Source organism: Oratosquilla oratoria, chromosome 26, assembly GCF_046742065.1.
Source record: "Oratosquilla oratoria isolate Oo_2021 chromosome 26, ASM4674206v1, whole genome shotgun sequence".
Taxonomy (NCBI): domain Eukaryota; kingdom Metazoa; phylum Arthropoda; class Malacostraca; order Stomatopoda; family Squillidae; genus Oratosquilla; species Oratosquilla oratoria.
This window is the reverse complement of record NC_134802.1, coordinates 52,691,418-52,706,692: the sequence shown is the minus strand read 5'-3', so window position 1 is coordinate 52,706,692 and position 15,275 is coordinate 52,691,418. Positions and strand designations below refer to the sequence as shown.

The 15,275-nt window shown below is 38.9% G+C and overlaps 1 protein-coding gene across 1 annotated transcript; it reads right to left on the bottom strand.

Moving 5' to 3' along the window:
* Positions 1 to 2,487: 2,487 nt before the first annotated feature.
* Positions 2,488 to 8,632, bottom strand: LOC143039584 (transmembrane protein 256 homolog). The gene is made up of 4 exons (XM_076209815.1): positions 8,402 to 8,632; positions 4,950 to 5,094; positions 3,557 to 3,675; positions 2,488 to 2,987 (listed from the first exon to the last, which is right to left on the bottom strand). The coding sequence occupies exons 1-4, from the start codon at positions 8,498 to 8,500 to the stop codon at positions 2,844 to 2,846; spliced, it is 507 nt and encodes a 168-aa protein (XP_076065930.1). The 5' UTR covers positions 8,501 to 8,632; the 3' UTR covers positions 2,488 to 2,843.
* Between the last annotated feature and the right edge of the window lie 6,643 nt (positions 8,633 to 15,275).

Genomic DNA, 15,275 nt, shown 5'->3' with positions numbered 1-15,275 from the left:
AGGGGATGAACCAATAGTGGAGTGGTTGGGAAGTGTACAGTGCCAAGTAAAAATTGTAGTGAAGTTGATGGTGGGGATGTGTTTAGAAAGAAAATTGAAGATTGCTAACACAGCATTTAGGAAAAGGGTTAAGTATAAGTACACATGGGAGAGGAAGGTGGATGGAAGGGTGGCTGATAAGGCTTCAATGGACTATGTAGTGATATCTGGAAGAGAACAAACAGTTTTAGATGTCTATGTTCTTTGGGGAGTGAGTGGGGGAATATCAGATAATTTTTTGGTGGAAGGTAAGTTGAGAGTGGAGGATAGATGGAGAAAGAGGAAAAAGACAGAAGGTAGGGAGGTCCTTAGAGGAAACTGTTTAAATAATAAGGAAAAGGACCAGGAGTGCAACAAGAAGCTGAAAGAATTGTGGGAGGTACTGAAGGATAGAGTAGAGGTAGGAGTGGAGGAATAGGGGTGTTTCAAGGTAGTAGTAATAAAGTGTGCAAAGATAGTATGTGAAACAAGAAGGATGCAATAGAAGGAAGGATAGCGAGTGGTGGGATGACGACGTGAAGAAGGTTGTCGAAGAGAAAAAAAAAAAAAAAAAAAAAAACACCATTCATGGATTGGTTCCAAGTAGGACAAAAGAAACACATTGCATGATAACAAAAATAAATCATAAAATCAGCTTATTTCAACACCCTCAGCATGGTACAATTTTAAATGAACCCACAAATCAGAGTATGACCTAAGTGATATGAAGCCACACAAAGTGACGAGATTTTATTTGTTTTTATTAAACTTGTACATAATATAGTTTGCACTATTGTTTGTTCTTATTGAAATTATACATTTTTTCACTTCAGTTATATCCTTTTATTTATTAAATGCCTCGACTTTTTTTTTTTTTAGGAATTTACCCTTTAGGGCTACAATTGGACTAGTCCTATCCTTCATCCTTTTTAGTCGCCATTTATGACCTAAGTGGAAACACTTGGTGGCAGTACTTTTTCTCCCCTACCACAGGGAGCGATGAGCAAGGTACTGGGATGACCCATCATCTATGAGGAGCCAATATGAAAGGGAGGGAGGGGTGGTGAATTGGGGTGGAACGGGTGGGAGCTGAATTATGCCTTTTGACTTCGGCTACCTCCCTTGTAAGGGGGAAAAGCCCTTGGTATATGTACTTATCAAATGTATATACGGCATGACAACAATAAATTATACAGATTTTTTTGCATTTCTATTTTATTTTTTGTTTATCTACTATACGGAGGACTTTGTGGCTACAAAGTCCTCTGTGAGGGGCACCATCCTAGCCTTCCAATTAAGGGAGTGTGACATTAATCCATATCATCATTTACTATATGGATATATAGCATCACATGGACAATAGTCTCTTAGCTTGTTTTAACACCCTCAGCATGGTGTGATTATAAGTGAATGTTAAGTATGTACAGTGTTCTATTTTTGTATAAAAAATATAAAATAAAATAGAAGTGCAAAATAGGTAGTTGTCTGTGCCTTTATACATGGATTCTCTATTTTATATCTATGAGGAACTAAGATGAGAGGGAGAAGAGGGTGGTGGGAGTGAAATGGGTGGGATGTGGTATATGCCTTTTCACTTGACTTTTCTTTTGACTTGGAGAAAGCCCTTGATATATATATATATTTTACATCTATAAAAACAATCTGGTTTTATGATAATAAGCAAGACAATGTAGGACTGGCATTTTGTCCAGTTTTCACAATGTGGCATCAGATTATGAGGCATTTTGTCTGTGAACATTATGTTGTGGCATTTTGTCTGGATACCCATAACCACTTATAATTATACAAAATGGAATGAATAACATGATATTAAACCATGCAACACCATATAAACCCAGATAAAGAACATTATAAAAAAATAAAAGACCCTAACCCATTTTCATTAAGATCAATGTCCAACACTAAAACAATACCAATCACTGGATCAATTTGAAGCTAAATATGATAAATTGGTGAGTGGGACACAGTACCCTTATGATCTTTGCTCCTTTCCTGTACACTACAATTAGGTATATACAGAACTTAACCAAGATATCCACATCATACTGGAAACAATACAATACATCATCCTCTACCACCCTACATACATGTAGGACAGAGAAAGATCTCAGGGAAAATCTGTAAATTGGTGCTCATAGTTTTAAAGCTGTGATTATTAAGAAACACCTGAGACATCAGGTAAAGTATGTGATGTGACTAGATGCTAGACAGTCTATGTGCAGCAGTGTATGATGGTATGTAATCTCGTTATTCTCAATAACAGACACATCATGATATACATTTCTACTTGCATTTGTTTTTCATATATTAACAGACCTTGCCATCCAGTAGTATTAATAGCCACAACTACAGCACAATCAATCCACTCATCCATTGCAAGTAACTTGCAACTCTGAAGCATAGCTTCAAATCACTAATTATATCTCCTGAATAATAAGCAAAACAATATTGAAAACAACATTCTTTATTAAGTTTATTAATTTACCTACACTTTATAAAAAAAATAAGACATGCAAATATAAAGCCTTTTCAATTATATATTCAACAGGTATTACTGCTATAAACATACTGACAAATTAAAAGTATGAATGGAGTTGAATTATATTGTGCTAATATATTCATTTATGTACACTATTAAACATTACCTTAACCTTACATACTGTTATGTTCCTCATCTGCATCACAAAATTTTTATTTGACAAAAGTATTTTCATGAAGCCTTTTGCACGGCAGAGTACTGTATATCGATAGAAAGATCTACAGCAGTAACGAGATAGTGAGTTTGATCATACAAAGGTTCCTTCTTAGAGTATCATGGAAAGCCAGCCAATTATCAGCAGCATCCCACCATAAGGTGTGTACTGTCGTACATTTCGTGAACCCGTCAACGCATAATAGTAACAAGTGCCGCAGAAGATAGCTGTTCCCGCAACTAACAAAGAGCCAGCCTGCAAGAAAAGTTTGATATATGAGAGTCTGGCCTAAATTTGTGTTTCCCAAACCCCATATCATAATTCACATAATTTCTAAAGACAGTGGGTGGAAGCATCTTAAGAAACAAAACAACTTTGATTAATTCACGAGTTGTTTGTATCGCTAAAGCATTACCTTGAACAATCCTGGGTCATCAAGCTAGGAAAATACTAAATTTAAGGTTATGATCATAAGTACAAATTGATATACTGTGGAACAACCAGTAAATAAATTTTGTGTTTATGACAACCCAGAAAGGATGATATAAAAATTACAGTTACAATTTTTAAACACATTCATAAAAAAGTTCTACAAGGAATATATGGTGGTATTCTAAAAAAATTCTTTCCCTTCCAATGATGTAGATTTATATAAGGAAAGATTTTCTTAAGAATACCACCACAAGATTCTTACGATGGTATTCCTAAAAAAATATATTCCCCTTCCAAGGATTTATATAAGATTTCTATAAGGAAAGATTTATATATGGAAAGAATTTCGTTTAAGAATACCTCCGATAGTTTCATGCATTAAAGAGACTTACGAGCTTTGGCCTCTTGCACAGAGGAACACCCAGCAGTGCCAGAGTGTGTAGGAAGTGATATCGGTTAGCAGTTTCATAAACTAGCTTCAGCTCTTCCGGGTATTCTCTTCTGTAGAAAACTACACATGGGAAAACAGCTTATTAGAATTCATATCACCTACAACAGCTAATTAGAATTCATAACATCTATAACATATACATTCTGATACAAAATAACACTTTTTTTTGTTGCATGTTAGAGGGTTTTTTTCATCAGCAGCAGCACTGTTTATCATGACATGGCATACCATGTCAATATTTTATGCAGTTTCACTACAATAACCCCCAAATTCCCTACACGTATCTTCCTCAAAGATCCACCAAACTAAGAAATCCTTCCTATAATGAGGAAAAACCATGCTCACATCATCCACCAGTGGTATAACAATAGAATGGGCTTGGCTACAGATTCCAAATGCAACAGATGCAATCCCCACAGATGATTTAGAGCACACACTCCTAAATTGCCCCGTTTTTGCCCTATTCATACAACACAAAAACCTTTCATTTTGTGATTTATATGTCAACAGGGAGGAGGAGAGAAAATGAGAGAGGGGGGGGGTGCATGATGATGACAATGAGGAGGAGGAGGCGGAGGGAGAAGAAGTACAAGATGCATAGGGAGAAGGAGAGAGAGAAAAGAGAAATAAGAAGATATACACATAGGGAGAGAAAACTGGAGCAAGAAAGGTAAGGGGGCGATCAAAATGAGGGAAGAAAAGAACAAATGAGAAACATATGTATGTAATTGGCATGTGTCAACAAGTCTTTATACGTATATATAAAGAAACACCATGTGAGGACAAAGCCTTCATTTGTATGACATTTGCTCGTTACAGTTTTATCAAGTACATGTATATGATAAAACTCTAACATGCACAATGTGGAACTAATAAAGGCTACATCCTCGCTGATTTTTTCAGAGAAAAATATATAGTGGGAGGGAAATAAGTTTACTGTATCTCTGGATGGACATGAAGGTCCGCATGGGCTTTGAAAACAAGTTTTGATACCTGGTGCTAAAAATCTATCTATTCAGAGCAATTCCTATGTAATGGAATGCCTTCAATCAGGCACCCACTATTGATCCAACACTGGGTGTTACCAAACACAAAATGGCAAAACTTCATGACATTTATGATGACTATTCCTAATTTCGGACCAATTATGCTTCTGTGTGCATTGAATATAGGACAGCATAATGTATCATGATGCCTAACTACTTGATAAGCATGGTTATATATTGAAAGCCTTACTACTGCTACATAAAACTGTATATTATGGTTACTATACACAAATATAAACGATTTGCCCTTTCAGAATTTTAAATAAATTGAAAAAAAAATTGACTTACCATGAGCTCCATATGCTCCAAGGGCCACAGCTGAGGCCCCTGAAATCCCAGCAATACGCACAAACCACCTCGCATACGAAGGGATGGTGAGCATATCTACAGGTATTACCTCGACCACCTTTGAAACAACCTCCTTTCCTTCAACCTGCCAACCATAAACAAGAAAATTAAATCATATTGAATCTTAAAAAATCAAATTCATTTTGTACATATAAAAAATAAAATGTTTTAACAATATCATACATACACAGCAACAAAAGTTGCTAAGAAAATGTGCTATGTTACACAATGGGGTACTGACTCCATCTTATCATGAAATAGTGATTGCATGGGAGCATGCACCCAATGTTTTAGGGACTGTTCTTGCTCACCCCTATGGACTGGAGCCACACATCATTTGTCTATGTTAAATGTAAAATCTCTATTCATAGAAGGATAATGTTACTTTGATAATGCAACTCTCCCTCCTTTATGTTCTTCCCTTGAAAATGTCCTTTACTACTTCTATGACTCCACATATTCTTATCTCCTGTGGTGGTGGTGGGGGTATGCTATTGTGTTCCCATGCAAGTTGTCAAGACAACAAAGTGGGACAGAGTGATAGGACTAGGGATCCTGCTCTCTGCATGTTCGTCCTACCAGAAGTCAAGGCATAAAGAGGGTTTGGGAGAACCTTAACCATAACCTTAAAATTTGAGTAAAGAAGGTATGGTACAGGTGAGAGTAAAAGGGGACAAGACTGGTACTATGCTTGTGAGAAGGAAGATGGCATGCTTGCATAAAGTGTAACTAAATTGAAAGAGGAGTGATTTTGACTTTGAAAGTGTGGTGGGGAGAGTGTCAGGAGTGATAAAGGGGTGAAGGAGGGAAGGAGTGGCTCTGTTGGTAAGTGATGAGATGTGGAGGAGTGGAGGGAAGTGTCTCCGAGGGTAATGTAGGTGAAGGTGAAATTAGGATCAGATGAGGGTTTTTGCGAGTGCATATAGACCTGGTAAAATGAAAAGTGAACAAGAAAGAACCTTTTAGGATAGATTTAAGCAAGGGCATATGTTTTTGGGGGAATGTGAATGTTGTTGTGTAGGAATATCTCAATGCTACAGTAGGGGAAGAGCCAATATATAGAATAGTAGGGAAGTTTGGAGAGATGATGATGATGTGTTCAGGATGGAAGTTGATGATAGCAGTGTTTAAGAAGAGATCCAAACATAACTATATATGGGAAAAGGAAGTAAACAAAAGGATGGTTAACAGGGCATTAATGGACTATGTAGTGATATCACAAGGAAGGATAGGTGTTCTGGACATTCATGTTTCCAGGGGTGACAGTGGGGGAGTGTCAGATAGTTTTTTGGTACAAGGGAAATTGAAAGTGGAGGAAAAATGGAGGAAGAAAAGAATGGAAGTAGAGAGAGGCTAAGAGTTAATAAATTGAATGAGAAGGATGAGGAGAAAGAATATCAGAAGCTGAAAGAAGTATGAGAGGTGGTGAGGGAGAGTGAGGAGATGGGAGTAATGTTTTAAAAAGGATGTGACAAAATGCATAACAAAGGTGAGAAGCCAGGAGATGCATAACTGTGGCCAAGGCCATCACCCTAGCCCTAAGTACTTGGACTATTAGATATTGGAGAGAAAAAACATCATAATAAAAGGACTGCAGGAAACAAAGGCAGTTGATCCTTATGAGAAGAAAAATGAAGATGTTCATAAAGTGAAGGATATCAAAACTATGGGTATTGAGGATCCAATTAAAACTGAGTCACTGACATGGTTAAATCTACCGTGAAATTGGGATTCCCAAGATGCAAGATGCAGGAAACCAAGACAGCTCAAGGTGGTATTAGGGAGTGAAGAATTAAAGTGGAAGGTATTGAATCAAAATAAAGTAACAAGAAAGAATGAATCAAAAATACAAATAATATCTGATTGGACCTTCAGAGAAAGACAGGAATACACAAAATTAGCAAGAGTGTGATGAAAGGAATAAAAACTTATAGAGGACTGGCACCCGGGGAAAAAATGGATAATATCCTGAGGGAAACAGGAAAATAACAGTCTCAAAGAATACCAGCAGGTGGACAACACAACAAGGAAAGCAACCAGAGACCATAACAATAGAGCACCTGAAGTTGGGAGAAGGAACTGTAACACCTGGAGACCTAATGGACAAAGGCAAAAGAGTGATGAACCAATCCAGAACTCTGAAGGGGAAGCAGTGAGGTTGGAAAAACTTCAATGTATATATACAAATGTGGATGGTATCAATGCTGCCCACAAGAGTGATCAATTAGTAGGATTATAGATATTGCAAAGCCACATATATTTTAATAGAAACTAAGTCAAGGACATAGGATTTGTCTGCTCAGTGCTTTGACTGCCACTTATATGTAATATACTGAAGGGATAGAGAAACTGGATGTGGTGGTGACTCACCATGGTCTTGGATCATGTGTTGGACTCGTGATCAACAGCTATTTCCTTCCCAGAAGAGAGCTCAGAGTTCACAGATGACTGATCTATGGGTAACGCTGTGACCTTACACGTACAAACATCCCAAACTCCCTGCCAACAAGAGTTGGAGTAATGACTTGCAGTGCAATACTGAAGTTATTTCAGCCCTGGGCAGAATTCAAACCCGGACCTCTGTTGTGGCAACTGGGAACTCTACCAGCCGCACCATTGAGTCATGTGGTGTGGTAATATTTCCACACAAGAACATTATCATTGTCATCAGAATGGACAAATGAATCCCGGCTTGAGAGATTTAGAAACATTTGCATGTAAAATAAAAGTTGGGCAGAATAATATACTCTTAGAATGTAGTTACAGAATACAGACCACCTAATGTCACACAAGTGTACAATGAGAATATTGGATGGGGACCTCTAGCTATGAGAAATGAAAGTAAAGTATTAGTCTGTGGGGATTTTAATTTTAAGGACATATAATGGGAGCAGCACGAAGTGGAGGGTGGAGAAGAAAGTCAGCAGGCCACTAAGATAAACATTTAATCCCATAACTAAGCAAATGTGAGACCAGCAAGCTAACAATAATGCCACCAGCACTCATAAGATGATAACAATTTTACAATATTATATAGTGGTCTTCATGTTTTCCATTTGTTTGACAAATGTTAACAAAATATATTACTGATGCTCCTTATGCATTATATGTTCCTACTGTAGTAGACAGTCACTTAGTCCATTCATACACACCCTACAGTTGTAACAAATTTGTTACCGGTATTCAGGTAACATGACAGGCAAGTAAATCCAATTTACGAGTATTTCCTTTACATATCTCTGGTCTGGATGTTAATCTACCTCAACCACTCGGCAAACTCATATGACTGACACTCCGTGCTGTGCGAATCTATCACAGCATAATTATATTTCTTATGATTAATATTATAACATACACAGGACGTGGAAATATTATATTCAATGGTAACTTACCTTACGCGGCCATACAAGATCTCCGACTTTTTTCGGCAAACACACAACTTCTCGAGTCACTGAGTTTTTCCAAAGCCAACTAACACTTTCCCCCACCATCGAGAATGTGTAACTCCCACCGTCAATGTCCGAGACTTAAAATTCTTGGCTGATTTCACCACACTTCCTTCTCAGCTTATACTTCCCGTTGTCCACTTGTCTCTCTTCTCAATGCAGACAACAACCAAATACAACCTAAACACTCCGAATAACAAAACAGGCATTTGTGGTAACAAAATAGCATCACTTTAATATTTTAAAAGAATTTGATACTACATATTATAGATCCGAAAATAAATAATGTTATATATTCTTTGAATTATAGTTTTCAAGTTTCTGATGTAACTAAGTTCATCATGACGGTAGACGTATTATTTAACTTCATTTATTTTGTAAAATAAAGTATAAAATATATGAACAGCTAATATGGTTGCAAAGTATATTTCTGCATGGGAGTATACACTCCTATGCAATGTGCTTTACGTAAATTAATTTTACCTCCAATTACATGATAAATTTTGCATGCATGCACCTGCTCACGTTTACCTATACGATGATTAAGTCGATTCCGATATACTTTCACTTGCTGATTTCATTGAAAACCGTGGTCTCACAGGTGATGTGATTATTACTTTTACTAAGGAAGCACCAAGGATTAACCAAGTATCCAGCATTTAAAACTCCAAATCCATTTTCAAATACATGCAAAAATTTCCGGGGGATGGGAGGCTGGATGTGCCACTTGTTTTAGAGATTTTGGTCATCAACCATTTGAAGTCCGCTGCTCTCCCTGCCTCGTCCGTGAATCTCACGATTTTGCCGCATTACTGCAAATTTCTTTATCTCGTCGCTCCAAGTTTTGCCTGGTGTTCCACGCTTACCATTCCATGGCGTCCCATCCGTAACGCACTTCATGCATACAATATTATTTCATTTGAATTATTCAGTCTCATATCACCCGCTCCATTTCTCATTTCGCCTCTGCAATATTTTCACTCCATGTTGTTCTCTTATCATTCTTTCCCTTTTTACTGACTTTAATTTTTATCCGCAACATTGATATTGAACTCTGTACACTTAGCTTCGTTTCCATTGCTTTAGTCAAATTCCAGGTTTCACAAAAAAGGCAGGAACGTGTAACCAAACATTTTCTTCTAAATATATCTTCATCGTTTTTATATAATTTCGGCATTTGGTCTAAATTATTTAATTTCCAACATCAGGATGCTCTCTGTCAAATATGATAATTCTGTTATGAACTTAGAGTTGAGCATTAATTGAATTGTATTCGTATTTCTCTTCAAACCAATTAGTTGTTGAAATCACGAGTTATTTTGTAAGTCTTCTGTTGTTTCACATATGTAGTCATAAAACAATTTCTATTGTTAAAATACTTTTTTTCAAACTAAAGCCTGAAGATCCTTTCAGATCACTTTCTCTATATTTATTGTATTTTCATATATCCGGATAACACTCGCAACTATCTTTCGAGGAAATGTAGAAATGTTAATGTATAATCATTTGCCTCCTGTCTACCCAACGAATTTATTTAGTACTAACGTTTGTTCTACTAGACGGCTTTATCGTACGCTACTAAAATCAGACAATTTTGTTGTATATATATTTTTAATCAAATGAATCGTTGTCAACAGATAAACATTGGCAGCGGCAACATTCGATTAAGCAACGTGTATTCAGAGCCTGGTAAGTGGTAAATGAATCCAAATGCTCTTCCGGCACTTTACATCCGTGGCAAGTCGTAACGGAACTTAACTTTTGAAATCCATTCGCCGTGACTTAATGGGACTGCTAGAGCCACACACGCTCGAGGCGGCAAGCTGGATCACGTCATTTGTGGCATTCCAGTCCACGTGTTTATCTGTACCAGCATCCTTCCTTGACCACGTTGCTCAAAGTATCCACTATTCCTTTCCTACCACACCTCCAGTGCAAACCTGCACTCACATTGCAATCCTACCTATAAATACCCCCCTACACACAATCTTACATGACTAACATTTACCCACGTTTGACCTCCATTGCAAACTGTCCTGAAAAATTATATACCTCACCCATCAACGCCATGCATGCTTTCGACACCCTATCCCAGCAGGCCACACATCACGAGTCGCTCCAATGTTCATACTACAGAGATAATACAGAGAGGAATGTGATGAAGGACGGCTTTACCATTCAAAGGCAACCATATCCTCAAAATCTACACAGGCATCAACTATCTAGAGATGATATGGTCGCTCTGCAGTGTTGTGTCCAAACAGATTCATGGCACAAACGGATGTACAGCATCAACCATCAAACGACCGTTGAGTCCATATGGTATCTTATCAACAAAGTTGTGAAAAAACAGCACCCTCATCCACATTCCTTCTCAGTATGCACAGGATTTTATTGGCGATTGGTTGACAGGCACGAACTGACAACCTCCAAGCATACGCACAAGACCATCAAGAAAAACTATCATGCACTCCGCCTCAAATCTGCCTCACTGGAGATTGATAAAGAGGATGTGATCATAACTGACCACGAGACGTGACGTGCCCTCACCAAAGGTAAGGCAATATCACCCGGTGACGATGGCATTACTTGCACAACCCAACGTCCAGCAATAAAATACTGCTGGACGTATCTGGCAAACTCTACCTTCAGTTGTTTAGTCTCTATATCCACCTGGAATACGTACCACAAGTTTGGACTCGCAGTACAAAAGTACTCTTCCCTAAACCTGGCACAGATAAAGTCAGACAATCTACCTCACCTGTTCCTGCAAAGCACTAGAACGCGCGTCTCATATTCCGGCTACGATTCAAGCTATCGTCCAGATAGTACGGCTTTCTATTTCAGCAGGAAACACACCACTGCCTCATGGAATTCCACAATAGCCTCTTCTCTGTCACTGTTGTGGAATATATTGGCTTGAAGAGTGCATTTGATGATGTCAAAGGATACATTATCATAGACTAGCTCGTAAATGCTGACGTCAAGGGAAACCTTCTGGGGTGGATGAGAGGATATTTGCGACATAGAACCTCTTATGTTCTGCGAAGTGCCGCCAATGAATTCGAACTCTGTATCCAACAAGGAGTCCTTAATTTCTTTTTGTTCTTATGTACCATCTTCTCCCTACTTCCTGGCATCAACAGAAGAACAATAACTTGCTGTACAGATGATATCTCTATTCACTCAAGTTCATCAGAAGATATGGAACGCCTCTTACACGCCTCCCATGTGACAGCCTCAAGTGGAGTCGTTATCTCACCAGGGAAGAGCAGAATTTTCTCTCCTCGTCCAGCAAGGACGCTGTCCAGCAAGGACGCTATCAGAATCTATCACGGGGAACAACATTACCTCTGCAGTGCATGCAACACCTAGGGAGCGCTTGCACGAATCACGTCGTCCCTACCAGCAACAGTATGTATCCCATTATTCAAAATCTGCTGGCCCGGGTGCAACGACGCCTGACCCATCATAAGCGGTTAAGCAACTATGTTGTCGGAGGGTTTGTTGCAGAAATCATGTACATCGCGTTCGTTCGTTCAATGGTTGGTTATCTTTCCCTTGCGCTTTATCAACTCACCAGAACAGCTTTACAGCTGATTGGAAAGTTCTAGAATCAAGGAATGAGACTCGCTCTATTTGGGTTGCTCTGTCTCCACCAGGATTGTTAACATACAACACGAATTCCATCTTCCACGACTGTCTGGGAGAATTTACCCCGATCCCACCTACTTTAGTGTCAAATGTCTGAAATACCCTCATGTATCTCCCCAATACTCTCACACCACTAGGACATCACTCAATCAGGTTGCGTTTCGTCATTGGCTGGCTGAACACTAGCAACCACTGTCTGCTCAAACATCCGGGAGTTTAATCTAAAAATGTTGGCAGAGGACGTGAACCCTGATCTTCTACCCTGCTGAGCTTCCGTTGTAACATTTTCCTATACTCCAGCATCTAAGACTAATCTGCCTTAACTCCAAAAGCAACGAACCTTGGAGACCATTGACATAGTGGCGGATCCAGGGGGAGGCTGAGGGGGCTGAAGCCCCCCCCCCCATTTGTTCTTTCATTACCTCATTGCAGAGGTCAAGAAATCTGCCTCGTGTACACTGGTATGTAGCAGAAAGCACTAATATGTACAGTGGCAGAAAACTTCCTCAGCATTTAATAAAACACTCCCGTGAGAATAATTGGAAGGATATTCATGCACATTATTGAGGGTAAACCTTTAGAAATGTAAGATTGAGCATTACTTTTGCCCAATATTTTGAAATAAACTAAATCAAGAGAGAACATATGCTTCATTTCATATTCAAAATCATCGTATTCGTGTTACAGAGTACATCCGTTTGTTATCTATACAAAATTCAGGTTAGCCCCTCCCCAAAGCGTCTTCTATATTTACAAAATTCAGGTTATAAGTAAGTTTATTTGGCAAAGAATCAATATACATGAAGTGCAGATAATGACGAGAACACACAGCTCGAAATAATAATTACAATTAGACCCTCCCCAAAGTGTCCTCTATATTTACAAAATTCAGGCCAGCAGCCCCCCCCCACACACACACACACAACCTCCGTGAAGTCACTCCTGTGGACTCCCTCCCACTGTGGACTCCCACATCGGACTCTTGGCCAATGACAATATCGATCATCTCGTAAGGGCTGACTGTGGTTTAGAACAGATAGGTATTGGTACTACAGTACTACTGTTATCTCACCTGTGCTCCAAAATAATACGCCAAGCTGCCTGCTCCCAAATTCGTCGAAATGACTACTGGCGTGTCCATTCAGCACTACGAAATTTTTATACAACGACCACACAAGTATCAACGTAGTGGAATTATGGTTCGTCGACACAACCTAGTGTGTACGTGACTCGGGCTGGGCTACCGACCGGTCGCTGAAGCAGTTGACGCGTCTCACTTCTGTAAGCTATGCAATGCGTCCATTGCAAACACCGTTGTTCACTACTGCCAGTATGCCCACTTGTTGCTGACTTAATACCCCAGGGACTCGCGATAGTAGACACTTGTACATACGAGTGGCACCATTCATCTTACAGGACTATCCTTGTTCAGTCAATCAATCAGCCACCTGAGTCCATTGCTGAACAAAAGCCTCCTCCATAGCATTCCTTGACTCACACTACTGCGTCAACCTCTGCCACGTCACTCCTGCAAGCTTCTCAATCTCGTCTCTTCCCATACCTGGTCTCCCTCTTCCACGCTTCCTATCTCGCGGCGTCCACTCTGTAACACTCTTGCTCAATCGCTCATCAGTCGTTCGAGCTAATTGACCTGCCCAATTCCACTTCCTCTCTTTTACCGCCTCCACAGTACCTTTCACTGTAGTCTGCTTTCTCACTCAACTTGCTCTCTTTCGGTCTCTCAATGTTATTCCCATCATTGATCTCTCCATTCTCCTTTGAACACTCCTTAGTTTTGTCTCCACCTCCGTCGTCAGTTTCCAAGTCTCATACCCGTAGATTATTGCAGGCAGAATGCATGATAAACTTTACGTTTCAAATATAAAGGTAGAGAGCCTCTCATGATCTAATTATATTTACCAAACATTTTATAATCAATTGTATTACGCCTTCTTATTTCATTATCATGGCCTAAATAATTATACTCTAACTTCTACAAGACTCACCATCGATGACGATCTCGTTACTTAGAACTTTCGTGCAGAACATTACTGTAGAAGCCGAGGTTGAAAAAACAACGTAAGCTTTTGGTTGCTTTACTAAGACTTTTATTTACAATCAGCCGGCCATGACGTCAGGTCGGTTCCGAAGCTTCGAAACCAACGATCGAGTGGTTACGACTAACAACTAACGACCAATGGATGAACTCGTGACACACGTCACAGGTTCGGAAACTGGTTGTCATGGAATAGGGCAGTTGGAAGAGCCCTGAGCAAACCATATACATACATACACATCCTATACTTACATAATGCGTACCCGCCAACGGCCGTACGACCACTATTACTTTGGTTTCACTCTTATTCATTTTTAAACCAACTTTGAGACTTTTCTTGTTCAGATCATTCAGCATATCTTGCGAGTCTTCTGCTTCTTCGTATAGAAGAATAATGTCATCCGCAAATCTTAGGGGGTTAAAATATTCGCCATTAATTTTCAAAACTTTCTCCTCCCGTCTAAATCCTTTGAAAACTTCTTCTAAGCAAGCTGTAAATAATTTGGGTGGAATTATATTGCCTTGCCATACTCCTTTCTCGATTTTTATCTTTTGTATTTATAGTGTTGTGGAATTCTAGAACCCTTATGATCTATTCGTTTGCACCCTGCTTGCGTAGCGATTTTATTATTGCTATATGTTCCTGAATCATGACGCAATGCTATAGTAATTTTGCTTCATAAAAAGGGAAACCAGGAAAACCTTAGTAACTATTGACCAATTAGCCTGCTATCAAATCTATATAAAATATTCTCAAAGATCCTTACAAACAGACTAAGTAAATTTTTAGATGGAAATCAAAAATACATGCAAGGTTGTGAAGCGGATATCCGACTCTAGACCATTTGCAGGCAATGAATCAAGTAATCAAGAAAACGACAGAATATAATACAGTATATCTCTTTGTTTAGCATTTGTAGATTACAAGGCCTTTGACTCGGTAGAACAAATAGCAGTACGATCACTTGTTACATTTATAATTTTATGTTGGGAAATTTAGGTGGGGGAGGGAAAAAACTACACTCATTTGATGCTTCCCATGTTTTTTATTATATAATATCAGTACATATCACATTACGTAGTCATTGATTCTTTGTCAAACTCGAAACC